Source organism: Dysidea avara, chromosome 10 (assembly GCF_963678975.1).
Source record: "Dysidea avara chromosome 10, odDysAvar1.4, whole genome shotgun sequence".
NCBI lineage: Eukaryota > Metazoa > Porifera > Demospongiae > Dictyoceratida > Dysideidae > Dysidea > Dysidea avara.
This window is the reverse complement of record NC_089281.1, coordinates 10,005,051-10,032,470: the sequence shown is the minus strand read 5'-3', so window position 1 is coordinate 10,032,470 and position 27,420 is coordinate 10,005,051. Positions and strand designations below refer to the sequence as shown.

Genomic DNA, 27,420 nt, shown 5'->3' with positions numbered 1-27,420 from the left:
ACAAGGCGTTTACAAATACGAGTATCACGTGTTTTCTGGTTATGATGTCACGTGTTTACATAGAAGTGTCTATACTCAGTCAAAACGCAAGTGGCAAAAATATGCTTTATTACGCGTATTTAGTTGCAGCGCAACCTTTGCCCGCGAGAAGACAAGCGCTACTTACAGTAAAGCACCACCTTCCATTAAGCACCAATTACTTCCTGTAATAGATTTACTATGGCTTTCCAATTGCCACAACGCAAAAATACGTCATCTGGCTTTCCCACCGTAACCAGATCCGGCAGCTGCAGCGTGGTAGCAACGGGTTACAAGCGTCTGAACAGACTCGGTAAGAAATTGCAATGTGGTTTTAATTTGTAGTACAAATTTGTTTCATACTGTTAAATGTTTGACAGTCAGCTGAATAGTGTAGACAAATACATAGGTACAATAATGGCGTAGTAAAAAATTGTGCACTCAGGCTGCAATTCACACATGCTGTCATGTTAATAATACAGTATTATTTAACACATTTCAATGAACAATATAAATTTAGTTGACTCCCTGTGTCAGGATATGGCTACTACTGAATCAGCTGGAAGCAGAAATCTGTGCTGCGTCCTATGTGGGAACAAAGACAATCAAATGATTAGTTACAGCAATTGGGGAACTGCAGAAAGACAGTTTTTAAATAAGCACCTTAGTGAATCTCCACCTGAAGACAGTAATATTTGTAAAAAGCATTTTATAGAGGCAAAACGATACCACAATAACACTCAATATATACCAAAATGGAAAAACATAGACACCACACTAACAGCACCAACATCTCCAAACTATTGCATAAATCCTGAGTGTACCAACAGATTCAGCGACAAGCTTATCAAACCAGCCTTTGCTAGTATTGCTGATATGAAAAGACAGCTTGGGGCACAGGCATCTACAAACATACCATTTCTTCTGTGCCCAACCTGTTACACCAAACTGTACCGTCTCTGTACTCCTGCACAAAACTGCTCCTCTTGTGGAGCCATGCCAAAACCTGGTACTAAATTCTGCCGTCATAGTCCCAATTCCTTACTTGTATCAAAGTACATTAAGGATTCCACAGGAACTGACACAGACATAAGACCAGAAGACGGGATATGTACTTCTTGTTATAACTCACACTGTACCATCATCAAGTCTATAAAATGTGAACAAATTGGGTCAGATGAAATGCTGGCAAGACCTATTGAAGAATGGGAAGATACTAAGACAGTTCACAACACTGATAGACTAACCAGTGCTTTATTAACATCAGTACTATTTGTTGCCAAGAATTTACTTCCACACAAGGCTGTTTTGCTTCCTTGGGTATGTACTGTTTTTCTTCAAGCCTATGGCACTTCCCACAGTGGAGACATCAACTTAGCAGAAGTTGTACTAGAGGTGGGAGACAGTAGTGTTCATTTTTCATCACGTTGGCTGTTGCACCAACTTATCATTTACCTAGATGTGTACATGATACATAAGTGTATGCATATGAAATTTGGTAACATTTTGTATCGTAAAGGTGCAGATATATTAGCCACTTTGTCTTGGGCACTTAGCAATTCACAGCTAGCAAATATGTGTTGGATTGAACTTGAAATCAAACAGAAGCACTCTGATGCAGATAAAACACTTAAAGAAGCAAGCCATATAGTTAACAATTTAATTCATGATGAAATTAAAAGGATGTCTCAAGCACAAAAACCATTTGATTTTACTTCACTAAACATCAATGAGCAGTTAGACAACATAAATCCACTACTGTTTGAGTTTTTAACTTCCATAACCAACTCTACCAGAGAAAGAGAAATCACCGACAGTAATCAACACATTAAGAAAATTCGTCTGTTTTTTATTTTAAGCCAGTTAATGTTCTGTACAAATCCTAAGAAGCCAACGCCCTTCCATGACCTTATTGCTGACATTACAGAAGTTTGTGGAGGGTCACACCGGTTAATAAGGATACTTAATAGGTTGGGTTGTTCGAGTTCTACAGATACCCGTGATAGGTTTGTTACCGAGCATGCCATGTCAAGCTAAAGTCTGGGATGAATTACCTGGCAATGTTTTTACTATTGCCTCTGTTGACAATTTTGACATGTTGCAGAGTTATTCTGCAGAGTTATTCTGCAGTGTACTGCGGTGATCAACATCGAAGTTATCATGGCACTACTGTGCAGTTGGTACAGCCTCACCCTAGCCATTTAGTGGTTTGCTCCAACCCTTCTAACTTGACACCACACACCATCACAGAACTACTGCAATCACAGCTACCAGACAGTGTCAGTCAACAACTGCCAGCCACCACCGTCCATGTATCACCACCATCCACAGTCCATCAATCATTGTCCACTGTCCATCAATCATTGTCTGCTGTCTGTCAACTACCTACTTCATCTCAATACTTTCATCAACAACAGGTCTCACCTGATGGCTTGCCAAACAAACTATGTGAAGTTGGGCCAAAGCGTCAAAGAATTGTGACAGTCAACAAATTGAAATCAAGTGCAGACAACAGTACTACAGTGCAAAATTTACACACACGCATTCTGTCAATAACACTTACTTTAAATGACTTCCTTCAAAGTGCATACCAGATTTCTGAAAGAAATACACTGCAATAACTTGTTTTCTTACATTCTTCAGAAGTTCACTATACATCAACAATCAGGCTTGTATCCAACAAACACCACACTTTCTGAGTTCCGATCATTCCTGGATGAAAACAATAAGCAAGGTTTGCAAGAACCATCAACAATATACTACATGGAACTAATAAATGAATACACAGACTGTGTTGAAACTATGTTGCTAGTAGCAGAAGATTTACTGGCCAAATTTGGTAATGTCCAACAGGGATGGGTGATCTTAGTAGGTGATGGTAAATCTTACAGACATCTGATGGCCATTAAAAAACAATACAGTTCAGCACTAACAAAGCTACTACTTTTCCCAGGCGACTGGCATATACTCAAAAACTTTCAACCCATTTTGATGAAAATTTATTTTGCAGCTGGCTTACGGGAAATAGCAAAAAACTGGCTACAACGGTAGCACACTAAAGTCATTAGAGCAATGCTCTAACTTCAAACGTACTCATAATTTTTTGCTGCAAGTGTGGGAGGCCATGTTCAGGCAGATGCTACACACTTACTTAGCTAGTAAACCCAACAGTATCACAACAGATGCCAACTGCATCCTTCAGTTGAGTATAGAGACAAAGAAATCACCATTTCACACTATCAATAGGATTCGTGAGCTAGTGGAAGACACCCACACTGATGAAGGTTTTAAGAATTTCATAGACCAAATGAGTGAGGCTCACAAAACTTGGAAGCTCTGGTATCAATTTGTTTTTAGGGACTTTTTAAGCTATTATGGTCTCTATTTATCAATTAGATGCAGCAACTGGGAGCTACGCATAGCAAGCTTGAAGCAGATGGTTCCTGTATTCACAACATTTGATCGAGAATATTATGCGAGAATCATCCCTGACCACCTAGCTCAGGTTCTACAGTACCCACCAGAAGTTTTACATTGTTTCAAGAAAGGAGCATTTACAGTGAACTTAACAGGACACCCAACAAGAGCAGTTGCTCTTGACGAAGCACACGAAATGTGTATTAATAAAGATTTTAAAATGGCTGTGGTCCGCTCCACCAAACCGTATCTTCAGAAAACTAGCTTATTTTTCAATTATCGCATCAAATGTTATACAAACATTATAAATCAACATTTCCCATACTTGGACAAGCAAACTGAAACATCTGTCCTTCTTGATAGTTCCCCCCGGGCTAACAGATTTGAAGACAACATAAAACGTATGTGTGAACTAATGGTTACCAACAAACTATTTCATGATGATAAAAGCAACTGTAGGGGGTTGATGAATGTATTTACAGGCCAAATAGCAACACAAGAGCAAACCTGTGACATGCTAACTTTTTACGAGACCGGGGAACAGGCATTTTTGAACTATGTAAAATATCATATTTTACAATGCCCCAGTGCTCAGAACGCTCCTTTGAGGCAACAAAAACTAATTACAATGACAACTAAAGCCATGCGAAAAACCAGATGCACACCTAAGGAGATGGAAACCAAGCAAGTCAATAAGTGTTTGCGACGTCACGTTGCATGGCTCAGCAGCAACAGACAGCTCCAGAGTATCCAGGAAGAGCAGTAATCTGAATTACCTCGTGCACTGTCAGATGAAGCTGGACACCCACACCGAGGAAACAAGAGTACATGGACTGATAAGCTACTGAATCGTTATCAGATGGCAGACCCCCCTGTGTTTTTATCATGCTTACCTTCAACACCTTCTGTTGTTATTATTGATGCCATGTTTATGTCAAATACCAAACCACTACACCAAACTAAGTCTTTTACAGAATACACTCAATTTCTATTTAACCAATTTGTTTTGAAGCACTTTAAGGCAGGCACACTGGAGGTACACCTAGTTTTTGATAAGCCAGCCAAACAATTCTTTAATCCTAAACAACCAGAACATATGAAGCGTTACTCTACTAGCAACAGTGAACATCAACACAGTTCAATAAGTCCACATGCTAATGTACCTACCAAATGGCAAGAGCACCTTCAGTGTCAACAGTGTAAAAGATCTATTGTTGAAGCTGTTGGACTCAGTCTGCTGCAGAATGGACGCTTTCTTTTGATGGGCCACCAAAAGCTGATTTTAGCTGGGTGTTTTTCAGGTTCTGGTGAGAATATTGCTTGGTTGTTGCAACCTGGTGAATTATTCGCAGAGCAGCTGGAAAAGTATTATTCAACAGCTGGAGAAGCTGACAGCAGAATGTGGAGACATGCAACACAGTCTCAGGCTGACAACATTCTTATCTATTCACCAGACACCGATGTGTACAACATAGGGTTAAGCTACATCAATCAACACACCACTACCTCCTACACAGTGCAACTCAACACACCATCTTTAAGTGAGCATAAATACATCAATCTCAACAACTTGAGAGCAGCACTGCTCAAAGACCCAGATCTGAGTAATTTTCCACAAGATGGGCTTTGTCAGATATTACAATCACTATTTATTTGTACTGGGTGCGATTATGTTTCTTATTTCAAGTACATTGGCAAAGCAAAAGTCCTAAACAATTTCTTTCAGCATGCATCATTTATAGCTGGATCTAATATGCCAGGGAGTCCACAGAAAACTTTACAAAGCAACAAAGAAATCGGTTTTTTATCTTTCATACGGCTTGTGGGGACGTTTTATTTCAAAAAGCACTTGGATGCTTTTGTGGCACTGAAGGGACACAAAACCCCAACACATTTGTACATTTCACTAGAGCCTTCATTACAACCAAGAGAAAAACATGAGAAGTGGTTGCAGAACATTAGAGAGGTAATTAGTGACCGTATACTAAATGAAGAAGACAGGGTACCAACCTTTTCATCTCTCTGGCGCCATTGGCAGAGATCCTGCTGGATAAGTCAGCTGTGGCAGCAATCTCGTCAACATGACATCTTTATGGCTTTGCCAACACCAGAGAGCAGTGGCTGGCTATTACAGAACAACAGTACTTACACAATCGACTGGGAGGCACATGAAATTCAACAGAGAATAAAACGTAATATTGAATTTTTACCTAAAGGATGCAGCTGTAAAAAGGGCTGCAAAACACTTACTTGTGGTTGCAAGAAAAGATCATTAACTTGTGGGCCTGGATGCCTATGCCAGGGTTGTGTAAATGTCAATGTACAACAAATGGGACACTTACCCGAGGATGATGATGAGAGCAGTAGCAGCGATAGTGAAAATGAAACTGATGAGACTGGGAGTAGTATGTCTGAAAATGATGAGCAGCTAGAAGAAGAAATTATCACTGATGATGACTTATATTTTAGTACCTGTGAATATGGCATTGTATAATAGTTTTATCACTTCAATAATTGTGTGTAGCCAGCTACTTATAATGTATCTCGTAGCAAAACATGGTACAAATTTGTTTCATACAAGTACATGTAGCCATACTGCTTACATGAGTAATACATACATACCTTTTCACTTTTAAGAGATCAGATTTTGTGCATTCCTTGCCTTTGGTCCACAGCGAGGCGAAGTTTGGAGAGGTGAAATTCGTATAAATTTTTATTTGTAACATACTTCCAATTTGCTGGTTCCAACAAGACGTAACTTATACAGTCGTCTTCAACAACTATCTTTCGACAATTCTATAGGTGAAAGTGCACCTGAATCTTACAATTACAGCACTAATTTACGCTTCGACATGGAACACCAATATCGCCATTTTCTACATTACGTAATAATTGCGCTGCAACTAAATACGTCCGTTTTTTGCCGCTTGCGTTTCGACTGTACTGCTCTAGTTGAGCGCAACAACTCGCGTAACAATGACCGTGGTGGAGTACGCATCTTTGTGTTCCAAGAAGACTAAAACACTTCAGTATGGAGGCATTGAAGTTAAAGGAAAACATAAAATTAGGAAGAGGAACGATGACGAATTTCCGGATGTTCATGCTGCTATCGCTGTAACTACCTTCCTGTCCTATTACGTCCTGATCATTATTGGACATATTAGAGACTTTCTAAGAAAACTTAATCTTTTGAAACGTGGCAAGTCAGCCGTGAAGGATGTAAGTTTATAGCATTGAACGAGGCAATGAATTAAGCGTGGTATATGAAGTGAAAGCACAAATGTTTGCTTTAAAATATAGCTATATAGTTCAGGACATTCGCAATAGCTATATATACACCCTTTTTTGGTTACGTCTGCAGTACATTCCGGATTAATAATCCTAGTAATAATCGAGGTAATAATCTTGGTGACGAACATAGAAATGCATGAATATTTCGCTGTAGCTATTCAAGTAAGGATGTAATTTACACTTAATGTGTATATGATGGTGATCATTAGCTACTTTCCTTTTTGCATGTCATACAAGTGCAATAATTGATTTGCAGCTTGTTTAAGTATGTAAACAGTGCTTTTCTCTATTCATTGACTAATTATTAAGACTCATCATTTATTGCTGCTCTGTTTACATAGCATAATACAGTGTCTTCTCTCAAAATTAATGATTGCAGTTTAGACCTCTATTCTTTGCAGTATGATTGCCTCAGGTCACCTCTGACATGCCAATGACTTTCCAGGTACTAATAGGATCCTGCTACCTAGACCATTTGAAGTCAATACCAGTAACCCATCTGTTGGTGTAACATGTTAGAATGACACATGTACTTACGTGTGATCACATTAATTTTGTGACTACATGTCTGGGAAAACCAGTTTTATTGCCTATTACAAGTAAACTATATACAGTGGAGTGTTGTGATTGAAGTTATGAGTACTAAACCAATTTCTTACCTTCCAGACCATCATCCACTGTATAAGTAGCCAACAGCTATATTTCCTTCCATTTAAGAGTGTTTTTTTTTGCTTAAGGTTGACTATCAGCTGAGCTCCAATAGGGGTGGTGGGTGGGGTTGGAGGGGAGGGTAAATGTTTGTTTATAAAATGAAAGAGGGATGCGTATGGATGAGTCAAGAACCATTCAGGGCTCACAGCAAAGGTCTTTATTTAATACCACAGAGCTGTACAGCCACATACAACCCCCACCATCAGACCACTCATATAGCTTGCCACTGGGCTGTTAAAAGCAGACCACTTAATTTAGCCTAGCTGATTTTTTTTTATGGTGTATCCATGCAATGTGATAAGAAATCAAACCTGCTGTCTTGGTCGATAAGACCAGTGTTCCCAGATCCAGTAAAAATTAATATTGCATTAGTGATATTTAGGTAGTAAATATTTTAACACAACTACACTGCAGACACACAACTGTATACATGTACAGTAGATATTCCGTACAGTATCTTCTCTCCCGATCTGCTGGACAATACCAGGGTGGTACAAAAGGGCAGAAGAAAACATGCATATATGCATGTGTGGTTTGAAGCCACATATATGAAAGATACATTCCTCATGTTTAACATTGTTACCAGTTAAGCGACATTCCATTTCAAATGACAAGGTGCTTGGATATGTTTAAATATACTTAATCATTGGTGTCTGCACAGATTGAAGTGTAATAATTATAATTTTTACAGGATGTTTTCAAGTTGGAGTCAGACTTTTCGCATTTTTACACACGCAATCTATACACCAGAATACGAGATTGCTGGAACAGACCAATTGCTAGTGCACCAGGTTCATACATGGATGTAATAGATCGTTATAGTGATGATTACAATTTGACTTTTAAGTGAGTTTTATGTAAATGTTTTGTATAGAAAAAAATGTAGATACGTATGTATGCAGAGTTTTTTCAGATTTTCCATTATTTCAATAATTGATTTTAGTGTGACAATCACTAAATATCACTGACCAAGCATTTATAATATCAATGATTAGGACCGAGTGATGAAGGTGTTTATGAGGTCCTTAAATTGGACCTACTAGAATCGCATACATGTTATAAGGTGATCGATGGAAATTCACATTTTAACCAGTTGTGAGCCTTTTAGATGTGCAAAGGCTGGTTTGAAACATGCACCTTATTTTCTGAAATTGTTTTGGGAAAATTGTATGTGAGTGTTTGTCTGTCTGTACATATGATTCGTGTGTCTGTGCCTAAACTATGTGTCTGTGCCTAAACTATGTGTCTGTGCCTAAACTATATGTAGGCTGGATTTTTTAACATGAAATTATGTATGTACGTATATAAACATAGCAAAGTACCTACTCTTCTATAAGCAACCTTAATTTTGTCTGGCATTTAAAATATAAGCTACAGTTCAAAAGTACATTTAGATACCAAAATTGTGGTGCAAATCTGAAAACATGTGGATGATAATTGAAAACAAATTGTTTAATATAAACTTTGCACTGTTTATTGCTGAAACATTTATCGTAGTCTTTTTAAAAAGATGAAATGTTAAATTGACTATTGGTTATTTGCTTCTTTTTGGTGACATCAATATTGAATGTTGGTAAATGCCAAAAACCTGTATCAATACACCTCTAAATTTTATGGTAGACTGTGTTTTACTTAATGCAATGAGTAAATTATGTGTGAAACTATTTGAACACCTGTTTTGCAATGAATAAGGGTGTTTTCCAATGCAAGAGGAGTTTGGTGAGGTTCTTGCAGATCTGGTCACATATAGACTTCATCTTCTCTCACAAGTATGGAGAAACGTATACAAACAAGAGTACACTATTTTCCTTAAGTAGATGTTATGAAAGTTTATACAAGTTGTCACAGCTGGTTGCATGTGGTCATGGGTTTTATATGGGTTTTTATATTTAAATGTAATTGATTGTCTGTCATTGTAGATATCCTGGTACCACATCAAAGGTTCTTAATCTTGGTTCCTATAACTATTTGGGGTTTGCTGAAAGTGGAGGGCCATGTGTGGAAGATGTTGTACAGAGAATAAAGGATGACGGAGTATCTAGTTGCTGTAGCAGAAGAGATTTAGGTATGTAGCAATGTTTTGGTAATGTTACCTTGTTGCTGACACTATGATAATGTTTATCAATTCTTATCACCTTATCAGTATTTTGGTGTAGAGAAAATTAAAATATGAGAAACAGAAATCACTGAAAAAGATAAAAGAAGCAAGAAAACAAGCCAGCATGTTCAACTCAATGGATATGGTTAGGGACTAAGGGAAAATAATTTTGGACTACTAGCGTTTATAAGTTTCCACATTGTCAAATGAACAATTTCGTTTCTCACGTGATCCAATCTGGGTCAGACCCGGATAATTTGTAAACCGGGTTGGACCCGGAGAAAATCTGACCTGGTTGACCAGGATGACCTGACCCAGTTTCAACGCTGATACAGGTATTTGTACTGAAATTATCTGCCGATTCTGATACCGATACTATAAGCATTGAAGCCTAGACAATTTTATTATAGAAATTTCACTGTTGTGATACATAGCTATAGCTATTAAAATGTCAGTAATTGTGCATTTTAATTTGATTGAGAAGTGATGATCTCAATTCAATCAAAATATTCACATGATAAACATCATTGTGGATTACTAATTGCTTGATTTGAGATAGTTTTCTTGTAAGCTTATTGATCAAGTAATTAATTGCGTGGGAGGCTGATGATTCTACAATGTTTGTCACAGCCTTGCAACCAAACCTGTTCATGAAAAAGCAAGCCAAGTAGTCATAAACTTATTTCGTTGAGGAACAACTGCACTGTCATTTAATTACAAAGGATTCACATGCTCTAATATATTAGAATACACACGGAGCAATTGTAGCAATACTTGGAAAAGAGTAACAAAGGCTTTGTTTTCACTACTTTGTTAGTTATTTGCTACTGAAACTTAGCTAGAGATGGTTTAATAAAAGTGGTGAGTGTCTACTGGTGGTATCTGTACCTTTGTATTACTGATACCGATCTGATACTGATACCACTGATATCGGCATCGATACCGATACTGGTATCAGTATCGGTCCACCTTTATTCAGGACTCGAACAGATAAGTACTGAGAATGCTTCTGCAGACATGTAAAATTAAGGCAACTGCATATATAATTCAGTAACAATATGGAATTGTGTAGCAGTACTCTTCAAGCTTTTGCAGCTCTTGCAGGCGGTGGCATTGTTGCTCTGGAATAGCTTAATTTACTGTGGTTAAAAAATGATAGGGTTTCCACATGCAGAAACAAAAGTACAAGTAATAGTTGTAACATGGGCATACATATCAGGCAAAGCCCAAATGCCCCGTGTTACAGCTAATATGGAGCACTTATCAGGCTGATAGCCTGTACAGGGCAATCAATCACCCAAGCCAATACGAGTGCAGCCACTGGATGTATTATATATACATACCTAAATTTTTGATTATGGGTCAGCAGCTAGTACGTTCTGGTCACGTTTGGTTATGATGAACGGACATATCCTACTGAGAATTTCAGTTACATGAGTTTAATGTTTTAATCAGTACTATTGAATTGTTTATGGAAAAAGTAAGGAGTTCACTAAAGGCCAGGTAAGCTTGCTTGTAGAGTGGTTACTCCGTGCAGAGTGGTAGCTTTGTGAGGGGGGCGTCTCCGTTTTCTAAGCCATGTGGAAACTATTATTGAATAAGCTGCTCACCTTAGCCCACGTTTTTCAGCTTGTAGGATGGCAAGGATAGCAGAACACTCTTCATCTGAGTGGTTTTCATGGCAAAATCCAAGTCGTACATCCTAATCACGTGAGTATTAATCGATCCCCACAATCGATTTCAGCCTCAACATCTACTGCCCAGTTGCTAGCTGGGCTACATACAAAATGTAGCCTGGGCGGCTCCTTTGATCTGAGGTGTGAAAGTGTTGCATTATATAGTTATACAACAGGCACGAGTACATTTATACAGGCAGAGCACGAGTGCACGTTGTATAACTGTTATGTACCACTCACCTGATAGGTGGGAAGAATCTCACAGGACAGCTGCACCTCTTATAGAGGCCAAAATCGATTGACCAAGCCGAAAGTTGCAGTGACATTCCCTCTACTATACCGCAGCCACCTAATTAAGATATAGCGTTTGACCAAAGTTAGTATGCTATTGGTTATAGCACTAACCTGCATTCGCTGTGTTTGGCTCTCTATCATCGTGTACTGAGTGCTCAGCAAACATGATCAACTCAATCACTTGTGGTTGTTCTCTCAAGTGAAGAAAAGCAGCTAATAGAAGATTTAAGTAAACAAAACCGAACTACGAACCACTGCTACACTGGCTAAACTTAAATATAGTGGCAAGACAAAAACTGTCTGCCACAGTCGAATGTAATGGTGAGGACTATTAAGAATATAAGTTTATTGGCTCATTGTCGAAGATGGTAGCTCAGATAGCATCAGACTAGCAAGATTGATAAGTACATTTTTATATATACTGTAAGCGTAGAAATTTTTTTGGTGTATAAATTTTCGTGGATTTTGTGGTTTGTAGCTGATCCACGAGAGTTAATCCACATAAATCTGATCCATGAAAATTAATCCATTTAGAAACTCACATCTCAGCTCGAGCAGAGCTATTAACCGTTGCCACCAATAGTATATTAATTCTATGTAATGCGCTACGTACGACCTGACGACGACACGTACACCTGTTCACCACGTGAATAGATACTGGTGGCCTTGTTCAAGTATCTAAGACCTGTTTCCTCTGATTCCAGCATGCAAAATTCTTTTGTGGTGAGTCAACCAGGGGTGTAGCCAGGGGGGGGTTCAAAGGGTTCGGACGAACCTCCTTTTCAGAGTTAAGTTTTTTAAATCGTGATACTGGTTAACTAGAACTGAATTAACTTACACAAATCCACTGAAATGGGTAGCTACAGGTCTTCAGGCAGAGGAATTCAAGTACCTCTACTCGCTATTGCGAATGAATTTATAAGAATACACATGTTTACACGTGTACACGTGTTTACATGTGCACACCTACGAAATTCTATACTTAGGGCAGAACCCCCCTTTTGGAAATCCTGCCTACGCCCCTGTCAACCCCACAAAATGGTTTGCTTAGTCCCAGATAAGTACGTCAGCGTAAATGAAGTAGCCAACCAAAGCTGTTAGCTAAGCTGTAGCTAAACCTTAAATGCGACCTTAAAACTATCTAGAGATGGACTGATACCACTTTTTACCAATGCTTCCGATACAAGTATTTGTACTGAAATTATCTGCCGATACTGATTCAAATACCGATACTAAGCATTGAAGCCTAGACATATTTATTATAGAAATTTCACTGTTGTGATACATAGCTAGCTATTAAAATATCACAGTAATTGATTGATATCAGTTCAATCAAGTTTTAAAATATTCATTGTTTAGCAGCTAAACATGATAAACATCATTGCGGATTACTAATTTCTTGATTTGAGGTAGTTTTCTTGTAAGTTGATTAGGCAATTAATTGTGTGGGCGGCCAATAATTGTGCAATGTTTGTTACAGCTTTGTAACCAAACCTTTTCATGAAAAAGCAAGCCAAGTAGTCATAAACTTATTTATTGAGGAACAACTGCACTGTCGTTTGATTACAAAGGATTCACATGCTCTAATATATTAGAATACACATGGAGCAATTACAGCAATACTTGGAAAAAAAGTAACAAAGGCTTTGTTTCGCTACTTTATTAAGTTACTGATTAGCTCAACTAAGTTATTAGCTACTGGAAACTTAGCTAGAGATAGTTTAATAAAAGTGGTGAGTGTCTACTGGTGGTATCTGTACCTTCGATACCGGTATCGGTATCGGTCCACCTTTACTTAAATCATGAAGTTTGCTCCACACGGCTCCTTGAAAAAATAAATTGGCTCGTCAAGATTAAACCACGAAAATTATACCCACGAAATTTAATACGCTTGCAAACCTGTCCTTTTGGCAAACCACGAAAATTTTACCCATGAAATTTGATACACTTACAGTATATATATATATATGTATTAGATAAAGCACTGCCGCAAGTGCTATATGGGAAATATAGCACGAAAAGAGCTATATTTTGTCTCAAGACCACTCTTTGAGTGCTATATTTCCCATACAGTACTCGCGGCAGTGCTTTATCTGGTATAGAGAATAACTGTCAACTTGAGGTACACACAAGACACACGGAAAAATTAGAAACTCAAAGAGTGGTGTTATCATCGGTAGAATAGGCATTGCACCTGTGTTTCGTCTGTTGCACTGTGCTGTGCCTTCATTAGTCATTTTGTGAGTCTAGGCCGTCTTCTCAACTACTAAAAATTTTCGATTGTGGTACTTTAATAAGCATATTTCCATAGGACTCATCCGTTTATGTGAACAAAATGTAGTAAGAACGTTCACCGCTGCTGATCACAAGCAACCATGATCAAAATCTTCAAGTGTGTCTATAAATTAAATCCAGTGGTTTTGCTCTTACTGATTGGGTTGACTAGTCAGCCAGCGCAGTCAGGCTATCAGCCTACACTGGCTTGGTTGATTGGTTGTACTGGCCATAATGTGAGTGATTACTCACTCAAAGTAGGTTATCAGCCTGCAAAAATAGACCTGGCAGTTCTATAACTACCTGATATAGAACTGTGGTCTATTAAAGTGTTTTATAACTGCCCAATATAGAACACTTGTGCTTGTATGGCGAATATAGAACACTTTTTTGCTTTGATCCTCCCACATAAATTAAAATTCTAATATATATATATACTAGCATTGGTACCTGCCCTACGTGCAGGACCATTTCACATTCCATATTAACCACAATAACGTGAATCAATGCATCAGGAATGTTATGCCCTAAAGTAGCATGCATAGTAAAATATTTTGCATGTACCTTATTCCACCATTGTGCAAGCCTAATAGTTAAAGTGATGTGAACATGTGGGTTAACTAAACAGCAGAAATACATGTAAGCTAAACCAATAATTATCAGGACATGTGCAAATTGTGTGGTGCTGTCCTATCGTGCAGGCACTGTAATGATGCTCAACAAAGAGTATTAATGCATTATTATGTGTTGTAGCTATACTGCAAGCAAAGGTTTGCGCATAATTGACTTAATACACAGGCGCACACTTCCTGGCTACTCGTTTTTATAATTTAGGCAAGTAGTTAACATCACAAAGAATTGGAATTACAAAGAGAAGGCTAAGTATACTTACTCTAATGGAACACACAGGGCAAACACACAGACTAAAGAACATGCACCCAATTGGCCTGCCCATGCGTGCCCTATACCTATCAAATGTGCTTTTCCAACAGTCCATATGCTATGAAGCAATACCAGGATGTTATGAACTTACTATGAGAAAAATGTTGAGTTAGAAAAAGTATGCACCAAAAAGGTATAGAAAACAGAAAAAAAGGTTTTGTCACTGGCGAGGTTCAAACCCAGCAGCAGTAACCGCAACAACCTAGGGAGGTACTTTAAATTACCAGCTGAGCTGTTTATCGTGTGGTTAGCAATGGAATGAAACTGAAGTTTTCTCTACATCATGGCCTTCAATGTGTTGTAGCGGACGAAGGAACTCATGTAGAAGCTTGCAATAAATTTTGCGACATAGCCAGATGGTGAACATTCCATTTCGCATGTGAACTGTTTCAATATGTACACAGATTGCTGAGTAAGGATTGTCAATAGCTGACATATGAAAAAGTGTGTCACAAAAAGGTGGCACTGAAGTTATGGGTGGGTATTGAACCCTGGACCTCTGGGTTAGCAGTTCTACGTGCTAACGCTTTGGATGTTTGTTCATCGTTTTGACAAGAATGTAGCTCAAATTTTCCTCTACACTGATGCCTTCAACGCTTTATAGAGAACGAATGAAAGCATGTAGCGATTTGTAACAACAAACTTGGAGTTGCCAGATAATGAGTGCTTAATTTCATTAAAGTCATGTGTCGATACGTGCTTTGGTTGTCGAGTTAGCGGCGTAACGAAGCAGATAGATAGACAGACAGCTTTTCAGCTTTATACCATATATAAGCCTAAATATTTCAAGGGGGAAAATATTTGCTGATTTTTGCAGTTTTGGGGTTATCAGCGAAAATTTTAACCTGAAATATTTAGACCTCCATATAGTCTAATACACTTTGGAAGTGTTTGCAAATCAGCGAAAATTTTATTTTTAGCAACATTGCTCAACCTCGAAATATTTAGGCTATACGATATATATATATACTAACATTGGTATCTGCCCTATGTGCAGGAACATTTCACATTTTCACATTAACCACAATAACATGAATCAGTGCTTCAGGAATGAAGCCATTAAAGATCATGCCCTAAAGTAGCATGCATGGTGATATCTTTTTGATCAACCATCATGCAAACCTAATAGTTAAAGATGGAGTTGACTAAACAGCAGCAAAATTGCATGTAAGCTAAACCAATAATTATCAAGATATTTGTAAATTATGTGGTGCTGTCCTATCATTCATGCACTGTAATAACATGGTCAACAAAAGTATTTAAAGTAGTTGTAATTTTACTGCAAGCAACGGTTTGAACTTAATACGCAGGTCCACACTTCCTGGCTATAATTTAGGCAAGTATAAAGACACACGGTAGTGTGTCGTGCGGCCCAAGAAGCCGGCGCGCAACACCCGTGAGTATATTGACAGGAAGAACGAAAACGCAATTTTCGCACCTCTGTAGCTCTGTGCTGCCTTGATGAAACAAGACGATTTTTGCTGTGGACACACCCTCCAACTTCAGTACCCCACATACCAAATTTTAGCAAAATCGCTTAAGGCGTTCCTGAGATATGCGACTTCAAAAATTGGCTTAGTTTCTTCATTTTTTTTCTTCCTCTTTTCACACATTTACAAAAACTGCTATAAAACGCGAACGCTATATCTGATTGCCTTGAACGTTGGTACACAGAAGGGGGGTTTAACGGCACATCTCAGTACCAACTTTGGTTGGAATACGATAAACAGGAAAAGAGTTATTAGCGATTATTCACGAAAAATAACACCAATATGTTGTCACGCCTACAAGGTAAACTGCTTATGGGAAAAAGCTGAAAATCAGTGGGTAAATAGGTTAACTATTGAATCTCAAACCTTTTGTGGTTTGAAAGCAATCAAGCCAAAAACCAGGAAGATACAGTGAAAAAACCAACAGTGTGTAACAATTATGCAATCGACATTAGGTAATAAAAAAACGTCTACTTGTCACACCTACCAGAAAAACCGCGTGGGGTAATGCTTTGAAAATTGCTGTACAGATGGAGTAATCATCTTAGAAAGGCTCTTCAGTAGTGTAGAAGAATCAGACTTAAAGCCACGGAGTTATAACACGAAATCCAACTTGGTGTAGCAAGTGCGAGATCGAGATACTCTAATAGAGCAGTCATCCTAATAGAGCAGTCACCCTGAAGAGAATTCAAGAGATCAGTTAGAAACAAGTAACCTGTATAGAGATCAGCTACAAACTAATCACCCTGTAGAGAGTTTAGTAACAAACAATTCACTCTTTAGATAGATCAGCTAGAAGAAGTTACCTTGTAGGGAGTTCAACTACAGAAAGAGATAGTTCAGCTCACCTTGTAGAGAGTTCAGCTACAAAGAAACCACCATGTAGAGAGTTCAGCTACAAACAATTCGCCCTGTAAAGAGATCAGCTAGAAGAAGTTACCTTGTAGAGAGTTCAGCTACAAAGAAACCATCATGCAGAGAGTTCAGCTGCAAACAAACTACCTGTAGAGAGTTCAGCTACAAACAAATCACCCTGTAGAGAGATCAGCTAGAAGAAGTCACCTTGAAGAGAGTTCAGTTACAAAGAAACCACCATGTAGAGAGTTCGGCTACAAACTAGTGACCCTGTAGAGACATCATCTAGAAGAAGTCACCTTGTAGAGTGTTCAGTTACAAAGAAACCATCATGTAGATAATTCTGTAATAAATATACGTATTATATATCTAATCCAAAACAGCCAAGCTGTAAAAAAAGTGTGCGGCCCTCAAATAGGCTATGGTGAAAAAAGATGTGAAATCTAAGGTGGCGGCCAAGAAATGGCTGTGATGGTAGGTTAATGGTAAAAATTTTAATAACGACAATTCAGGTGAATTTTGTGCCAAGACCAAACGGCACCAAATTCACCTGATTTGTCGTTTTTAAAATTTTTACCATTAACCTACCATCACAGCCATTTCTTGGCCGCCACTTTGGATTTCACATCTTTTTCACCATAGCCTTTCTCAGGGTCGCACTCTTTTTTTTTACAGCTTGGCTGTTTTGGATTACATAGTTAATATCACGAAGAATTGGAGTTACAAAGAGAAGGCACTTACTCTAATAGAACACATGGGACAAACACACAGACAAACCTATTGGCTTGCCCTATACCTATCAAATGTGCTACTGTATACTTTTCCAACAGTCCGTAGGCTGTGACGCAATAGCTGGATGCTATGAACTTAATATTAGAAAAAAAAAGATGAAGTATGCATCAAAAAGGTATATAAAACAAGAAAAAAGTTTTATCACTCGCATGATTCAAACCCACTCCCTACACACAGCAGTAGCTGCCCTACACACAGCAGTAGCTGCAACAACAACAACTTAGGAAGGTGCTTTACCAGCTGAGTTATTTATCGTGTGGTTAACAATGGAATGCAGCTGAAGTTTCTTTAGACCATGGCCTTCAATGTGCTGTAGTGGACTAAGAACGAACGCAAGTAGATGCTTCAATCCACTTAGAGTGGGAATCGACAATGATCAGCAACATTTTTCCTTCAATTGGTCCCGCAAAATCTATATGTAATCTAGTCCAAGGGCGGGTAGGCCACTGCCAAGGGTGAAGTGGTACTGGAGGGGGTGTGGCTCGATACTGCTGGCAATCCTCACACTGTTTCACAACATCTTCAACAGCTTCATCTAATTTAGGCCACCATACTAGATGTCGTGCCAAAGCCTTCTTCCGTGTCATCCCTGGGTGTCCTCCATGAAGTTCAGCCAGAACTGTTTGTCTGCCCTGTGGTGGAACAACCACTCTTACACCCCAAAGGATGCAACCAGCATGAGTGGATAGTTCAAAATGTCTGTTCCAGTAAGGTTTCAGTGCATTGTCAACCTGACTAGGCCATCCAAACTGTATGTATTGTGACACTTTTGCCAAGACAGGATCCTTCTTAGTCCAATTGGCTATTTGTGTTGAGGTAATGGGGGCTTCGTCAAGCTTTTCTATCATTAACACTAACTCAGCTGGTACAGGAGTACTAGTAGGCTTGTCAGGTAAGGGTAACCGACTCATAGCATCAGCATTTGCATGTTTACTAGTGGATCTGAAAACAATGGTATACTCGTAAGATGCTAACAATAGTGCCCAGCGCTGCATACGACTTGATGCTTGAACCGGGATACTTTTGGTCTCATTGAACAATGTTGTCAAAGGCTGGTGATCAGTCTGTAACACAAATTTGTGACCAAACAAGTATGAATGAAAATGTTTCACACCATAAACACACGCTAGACCTTCTTTCTCCACTTGTGAGTATTTCTTTTCAGCATCTGTCAAGGTCCGAGACACAAAACCAATTGGTTTTTCTGATCCATCAGGCATTACATGTGACAAAACGGCGCCTATGCCATAGGCAGACGCGTCACAAGCCAAACGAATTTCTAAAGTTGGGTCAAAATGAACCAGGAGTTGTGACGACGATAGCAATTGTTTTGAATTCTCAAATGCTTGCTGCTGTTCATCCTTCCATTGCCATGGGACTGACTGTTTCAGTAGCTTGTGTAAAGGAGCAAGCTTCGATGACAGGTTTGGAAGGAACTTCGAATAATACGAGAGCATCCCTAAGTATGACTTTAGTTCGGTCACATTCTTGGGATTGGGAACAGCTTGAAGTGCCTTCACTTTCTCTTCTAGAGGGTGCAAGCCTTGGGAATCAATACGATGACCCAGGTAAGTCACAGAGTCGGCGAGGAACACACATTTACTTTTCTTCAGTTTAAGACCTGCATCTTCCAGTCGTTGAAAAACTTTATGTAAGGTTGACAAATGTTCTTCCACTGAGCGGCCCGTCACAAGTATATCATCAAGATAAACAATAACACCTGGGATGTCTTTGAGGAGACATTCCATGACTCGTTGGAATATCCCTGGTGCCGAGGAAACACCAAAAGGTAATCTATTGTAGCAAAAGAGCCCCTTGTGTGTGTTGACAACAACATACTTTTTAGACTCATCATCCAACATGATCTGCTGGTAAGCCTGGCTCATGTCTAATTTTGTAAAGGAAGTGCCATGAGAGAGAGTAGCAAACAAATCTTCGATTTTAGGAATTGGATAACGGTCAAGCTTTGAAGCTTTGTTGACAGTAACTTTAAAGTCGCCACAGATTCTCAGTGATTTACCATCAGCCTTAAGGACTGGCACAATTGGTGCCGCCCACTCTGCATATTGGACTTGTTCAATAATACCTTCTGTCCTCAATCTGTCAAGCTCTTCCTCCACTTTAGTTTGCATAGAGTATGGAACTGGACGAGCTTTACAAAACTTAGGCTTAGCCTGAGGATCTACGTAAATTTTAGCTTTGTAATCTTTTAACATTCCAAGACCTGATTCAAACAAACTATTGTGACAATTCAATAACTGCTCCAACGTGGTATCACTAGTAACTGTGTAAATTTTCTTCCAATTCAATTCAATTTGTAGCATCCAATCTCGGCCAAAAAGGTTTGGGCCTCCCCCTGCCACTACTAACAAGGGTAATTTGACACATTGATCACCATAGGAAACTTCAACTTGTATTTGACCCAGTACTGAAATCGACTCTCTTGAATAGGAGTGCAACTGTGTGTTTGATGGTTGCAACTTAGTACCTGGAAATAACTGTTTGAAAGTGTTCTCTGAAATTAAGGAAACAGTTGCACCAGTGTCCAACTCCATAGAAAATGGTTTCCCATTGAGCTTGACATCCACAGTAAAGGGCTTAACTGATGACTTGTCATTTATTGCATACAGTCCATCAGAGCTGCTTGTAGTTGCATTGGTGACAGTCCCAATTCGCTTTTTGGTAGCTTCTTTGCCATCACTATGCTGCCTAGTTTGTGGTTGTCCCTGTCTGCACATTCTCTTTAAGTGTCCTTGTTTACCACAGTTGTGGCATTTGGCACTCTTGCAGAGACAATGCATAGGTCGGTGGGAAGACTGACCACACTTGTAACATTCTTTAGTCTCCCCCCGCCCAGAAGTCTGGTTCAATTTGTGCACTTCCTTTGACTGTGCCCCGCCCTGTAGCGCTCTGGCGTGATAGGCAGCAGACTCCATCCCATGTGCTATATCGATAGCTCCACTGAACGTCAATTCTTTCTCAGTTAAAAGCCGTTTCTGTATAGTTTCACTTGCTAGTCCGCAGACAAAACGATCTCTGAGGGCCTCGTCTAGGTGAGCCCCAAATTCACAGTGGATCGTGAGACGCTGTAGCTCTGCAGCGAAGTCTTTCACTGATTCTTGAGGACGCTGTGAACATCTATGAAACGCGAACCTCTCTGCAATAACAAGTGGCTTAGGTTCATAGTGCTTCTTTAGAATACCCACTAACTGTTCGAAAGTTTTATCTGCCGGTGCGGTTGGGGTAGTTAAGTTCTGAAGTAACGCATAGGTTTTGCTTCCAATGGCGCTCAGAAACACTGCCACTTTCTTTCCATCTGCCACTTCATTTGCTTGGAAATACAAAGTTATTCTTTCCACGTATGCTGTGATTGAGTCGGTCCTTGGGTTGAACTCAGTCAGTTTGCCAATCGGAATAGTCGCCATGGAAGTTCCACTACTTGTCGCCAATGTGGTATCGTTGTAAATACACAATAAGTTCAATGATTAATAATTGTAATCAACTCAACAAATTAAGCAACTACAACAAAACGGCTATATGGGAAAGAGCAACTATGCACGTGCACTTATACAATCATATATTACATCAGTTAGTTAATGACATCACTACATTGATTCCAGAACACAAGATTTTTATCATTAACTAGTTTAAGATTGATGTGCCACCCATTAGTACTATAAGATAAAATCAGTGGGTACTGTAATGGATCATATCCCCTGAGATTTGATGCAAACCACCATCCCTGTAGTGCAACACTACGTATGTCCCTGTTGTTTGCATTTTCATTAGGCATCAACACACCCATCTCATCACACATTGGAATGTTGTACTTCCTGAAATACTCACCTGTAGGTCTCTTTGTTTCATTGATATAACAACTCTGATGTTTGTTGGGACATCCTGTTGGTCAAAAAAGTCCTTAGCCACTTTAAACAGTTGCACATAGTGATTGTCATTATGCAATAGCTGGTTGATATTGCTGACAATGTCAGGCCTTAAACCACCAACTATTTGACACCTAGTGGCCACCTGTGACTCCTGATTGTTAATGAAATAAATTTGACAAAATTTTGGAGACTTACCCATTTATGGAACCATGCTACCAATCCGATGGTATACCTGACCCTGTATTCTAGAGGTGGGATTAAAGAGCCAGGATTGTCACCTCATTACAACCAAAGCCGGTCATTTGAAATGCGGAATTATATTTACGTATGTTTGTCAGAAAATGTTTGTTATCACTCTCTGTACCGTGTTGCAAGAAAGGCTGTGGTTGAGGGAATAGCTCCAGTTGGACATCATTTTTAGAACGGCTAAATGACTTAGTCTCCCTAGGAAATTTAGGTAGTCTACTGGCATTTACCTGTTGTTGACGTGTGTTATTCATCTGCTGCTCCTGAGCTCTGTACTGTGGATCACCCCTGGCGATTTGATGAGCAACTGTGTCCTGCTGCTGTTCCCGTTGTCTTATGGCTGGGTCAGCACGCACTTGTTGTCTGGCAGCTTTATCCCTCTGTTGTTCCTGTTGTCATGTGGCTGGATCAGTATGAGCTTGTTGGCGAGCAATTGTATCGGTCCTTGTTCTTGTAATCTGCTGTCAAGGTCTAGATGGGGAAGACGATGAGCTTCTGCATCATTTCGTTGCCTCCTGTCTATGGCATCTTCACTCAGTAGTCCAGTATCTTCGTGTGAAACAGTGGTAGTAGATGCTGCCAGCTGATGTCACTCACGTTGCCTGTCTGCATGCCACTGGGTCCAGTCTTTGATGTTGCTTACGTCTCTTTGGTTGAGAAGCACGAAATGAAGACGAACACTTTTGTTTTTGCATTTTCACACTTGAATTTGAATAATGTCTCATAAATTTGTAATGATCACGCGTAAAAATGGTTTTGACAGGAATGTAATAGAAAACAAAATTGCTCTAAAAAGGTTGCCAGAGTGAAAAAGAAAAAAGAAAAATTATAGTCTCTAACTGAATTCAAACTCAGGACCTTGCATTTATGAAGCACATGCCCTACCACTAAGCCAATTGTCTACAAGAATTCAAGCTAATGTTTGTCTACACCCTTGCACTAAATATGCTGTAAACGACAAACGATGGTGGCTAGAAGCTTCATTTAAACACTAGCTTATTCCTAGATGATGAGCATTTTGTTTGGTGCCAAAACCGCTTCAACACGTGCAACAACTGGTGAGAAGAATGCGTGAACTAAAATGGAATGCAGACAGACAGACAGGCAGTTTTAAGCTTTATATATATAGATATATGTGTGGAGTAGAGTTTTGGCCACCTTGTTGGCTTTTTCAATTGCCATTGGCTGCTTGGTTGACTTTTGATTTGGTGACATTTGGTGACGTTATGGCCCCACAATTGAGTTTTACATTTTAGACTATAAAAGAATTCAAGTGAACTGTGAGGTATTTTTCCACCTATTATAGGTGAGGTGTCGTAGCAGTCTTGGCTGCCAGCCCTTGTGCAATGCTGCAAAAAACTGCAGCCAGTGCAATATCTGTATGATGCACTGCAGTCAGTGCATTATATCTTATAATGCACTCGTTGTGGTCTGCAAATCTGCAACCAGTGCATTATAAGTTTTAATACAATAGCTGGATAAAACAAGTCAAGCAGGCAGTACAACATTGTTGTTCTGGAATGAAAATACTGTGGTTAAAATAATAGGGTTTCCACCGAACCACATATATTCATTCTTGTGGTTTCTATAGCTACAATTTTAGCTTTATTATATATAGTCAGATTTGTTTTCATTGTGCATAATATAAATGGTTTGTGGACATGGAGAATAACATAGCAGAGAAGGCTATGCAATTTTATCCTTAAAAAAAAAAACAGATTTTCCTTTAGTGGTTATACAACCAAGTACTAAGAATAATACGAAACTCGGTTAAAATTACATCATAAATAATAAATAATTAATGTTTGAGAAAACTACGAGGCCTAGAGACATAAACTAACCGGGGATCGATTCGCCTGTGAACGAAGGCACAAACGTATAATCGTTGCGCCCGTTCGTGCTGATGACTTGACCATACGTGTAATTCTATATAATGCACAATACCACACCTTGCTTAATTACAGATTGCGCGAAGGAGAAGATTAGCGAGTATCTGTGAAGTGACTGCAGCAGAGCGAGAGGCCACTTTACACATAAACAAGAAGATTACAAGTAAGTTTTTATGTTTGTAATGTCTGAATTAAGTCTGCCAGTCACATAAAATATTTATTTAATTAATACAAGAAAACATTAAAACACATGCCACGTTCTTTACAATATGAAATACAAGTAAACAATCTTGTCTTGTACAGCTGGCTTGGCGAACTTCCTTTGTGTTGGTGTCAGGCAATTCAATACATGCTTAATCTTTTTTGCCTTCACCTGGCTTAGCTACTAGGTTCTGGCTGGCTTGACTGTCTTCCTTTATCTGGTTCATTTGGCTTGCATACTCCTACAGTATTGTGTAGCTATCTCCTGCAAGTTGTGTATGCATAATTATAGTGCACTGCCATTGCTACATCACTGATGAACCTTATTTAGCTCTAGTTGATGATACTTTACTGTATATTGGATATGTTGCCTATAATATATTGCTGCATATACTGCATTAATGTATAGTTCTCTCCTGTATGTTTTGTATGCATAATTACATATACTGTGTACATATCACTGTGCCATTACCACACCAATAATGTACTGGCACTTAGCTACTGGTGGCCTTTAGTTACGATGCCACTATTATGTTGTATCTGTCACTACTGTAACATATTGAGTTGATTTGGAGATCGTGCCTTCACCACCTAATAACCTCACCAGGGGGCTGTCACGTTGGTGTATGTATTTGGTTGTATGTGACGCGGTCCTAGAAAAAATGATAAGAATAATATGAACAAAATGGCATATTTCAGTTCTTTAATAATTATCCCATTGACAGCTAAATTTTCAGGGACCACTAGCCAAATTTCCCAATCATGTCACGCTAATCATCCAATACACAGAACTACTTATATGTAGTATATATTAAAGAGGTTCACAGGTTTTTTGTTTTGTTTACATAACAATAACCACAACAAAAGCTATCAAATAAATAAACTTTGGTAAAAACCAGCCTGAACAAACGACGGAACCCCAACCAATTATTTGCAATGATGTCTTACACTTTAAAGAACTATTCTATATAGTTTACTCACAGTGCAATCCATTCCATACCTGGTTTCTTTGTGCCATTTTGCTGTTGTGCATGTGTATATACACTTGTGTCCAGTATGCCATGTCCAGGATAAAGCAGCTGACTGTTGACTTTACCTGTCTCCATCAATGTATTACACTTTCTTTATTATCAAATAAACTTTTCATCTTTAAGAACAATTTATTAACCTGTCTATAATGAAAGGTTATACTTTGCACTATTACATAATAAACATGCACTGGTTGGGAAGGATCCAGTTATCTCACAAACAGGACCTTTATGGGTGTGTCCGCTTCACTACTAGCACATCTTACGGATTTTACAATTTCAAAATTTTATGTTATGATGCCATGCAGCCATGTGATGACAGTGGCTGTTAACAGGTTTATCAGTCCCTTCAGGAGTCCTTAAGTTTGGCACTTATGGGTTCCTTGTCCCTTTTGACTACTTCATTGACCCTACTTCTTCCAATTAACTTTTAAGGCTTCTGTTATGGTTGGGAAGCTTTCTAAGGTGAGTGTTCTATTTAGGATTTAGGCAAAAACATAGTTAATCTCTTATAAACCACTACTGTGATTAAATTACATTGATTTGTTACCTCTAAGGTAGTACTACTGTACTGAAAGAGCTAGAAGCCCTCACTGCTCGATTTGTTGGAAAAGAAGACGCAATGGTGTTTGGAATGGGGTTTGCTACCAACTCAGGAAATATTCCATCATTGATGGGAAAGGTAATAGACCAGTGTATGTAAATAGATAATGATGCAGCTGAAGGTCTGCCAATGCATTACTTAACAGGAGAGTTCCTTCAAAAAACAAGATTACAAATAGACAGCACAATTGATCATGTTTGTGACATTGTAAATAGCCAAACTAATCCTACCAGCTCTACAACTAGAAGCTTACTGATAGTCTGATCACTGAAAATTGAAATGGTTTGGGTACTCAGCATAATGCTCTAAACAAGATGACCTGAAAGATGACTAGGAAATGAACTTAAAACACCACCTATGTATACTTGTGTGATATATATTTGTGTATACGAAAAATACACAGCACTCGGGAAGGGGAGGGCGGGGGTTGTGTCTTGAGACTAATGCAGCACCCAACTTCACCTTGTGCTGTATTAGCCTCTCAACACATCCCAGTCATGCTGTACACATGTGCAGCAGTTCTTCATCAAAGTGACTGCTCTATTAGAGTTATAACTTGTGCAACTTATATCACAGAGTAGTGAACTTACGTAAGCTAAAAGAAACCTAAATTCATTGTTACATTATCACACCAATTAAGCTGTGGTCAGTTTTCTCACAGTGCCAGCTGCCGAGCAAAACTGCGACTGCATGGGCTGTAAAGAAGTAAAACTCTGCAACACTCATGAAAACTTAGTAACTTGCATAATAGATATACTGACTTCGTCTTTAATGAATGGTGAGTAGTCAATTCCAATCCATTTCCTCAGCAATTTAACAGTAGGCATAGCAGCTAGCCTGTGCACATAATGTTAGTGTTTTCTGGCATGTTGTACCTCTTTAAACATCAACATGAAGATGCATGATTATATGTTTGTGTCTTTGTTCATAATTGATTATATTTCCAGTTAGTATATGTTTGTAGGCCTTATAGTTTTTGATTCTAGTCACATTATTCTAAGTACTTGGTTGTATACAGTATCAAGTATGTTGTATATAGTTAACTATAGCATGTACAACGTAGCATTGATCAGACATGTGTATTAGATGATTACAATAATAGTACAGATCACATACACATATTATAGATAGTGTATACAATAGTGTGTGTGCACAGTGCAAGTAAGTTAGCTGAGCCCTGAGAAAACAGTTAAAAAAGAAAAGTGGATTTTTCTCAAGAGATGCATGATTATTAACATAGCATTTCAGCCAACCATGTTAGTGGTGACAGTAAAGGTGTCCGGAGCATACTTGTTCAGTTTGGCTCCATTTTAAGTTCAGGAAAGGGAAAAAAACAGATAGTACACTCTTATGGTTTTGTTTAGGAAATTATTTTGATTGGTCATAAATATTGACCAATCAAAATAATTTCCTAAACAAAGCCATAAGATTTTTGAAAAGACTTATGGCTTTTGAAAAGACAAGACTTTTGAAATATTTTTAGCAAGTCAAGCTACAAAATAAGCAAAATTTCAAGAACATGTGCAATTCCATCCTTTAATTGTTAGTTATTAAATGTTTTTGAGGGCTCAGCTCAACACATTAACTATTCAGGTCTGTTTTCATTATAGGGCTGTTTAATATTAAGTGATACATGCAATCATACATCAGTTGTACTTGGTGCTCGCCTCTCTGGTGCTACTATACAGAAATTCAAGCATAATGGTA

At 38.7% G+C, this 27,420-nt stretch overlaps 1 protein-coding gene across 4 annotated transcripts in view; it reads left to right on the top strand.

The window, feature by feature from the left end:
- The first annotated feature begins 18 nt into the window (after positions 1–18).
- The window catches only part of LOC136268119 (serine palmitoyltransferase 2-like), a 38,081-nt gene continuing 10,679 nt past the window's right edge, over positions 19–27,420 (top strand). Inside the window, exons 1-6 of one of the 4 annotated variants that reach the window (XM_066063353.1) lie at positions 19–76; positions 6,381–6,654; positions 8,129–8,283; positions 9,357–9,502; positions 25,667–25,791; positions 27,324–27,417. In XM_066063353.1, coding sequence (XP_065919425.1) covers positions 6,412–6,654; positions 8,129–8,283; positions 9,357–9,502; positions 25,667–25,791; positions 27,324–27,417 — 763 coding nt within the window. In that variant the 5' untranslated portion in view covers positions 19–76; positions 6,381–6,411. The other 3 variants (XM_066063354.1, XM_066063356.1, XM_066063355.1) reach the window with 3 other exon arrangements.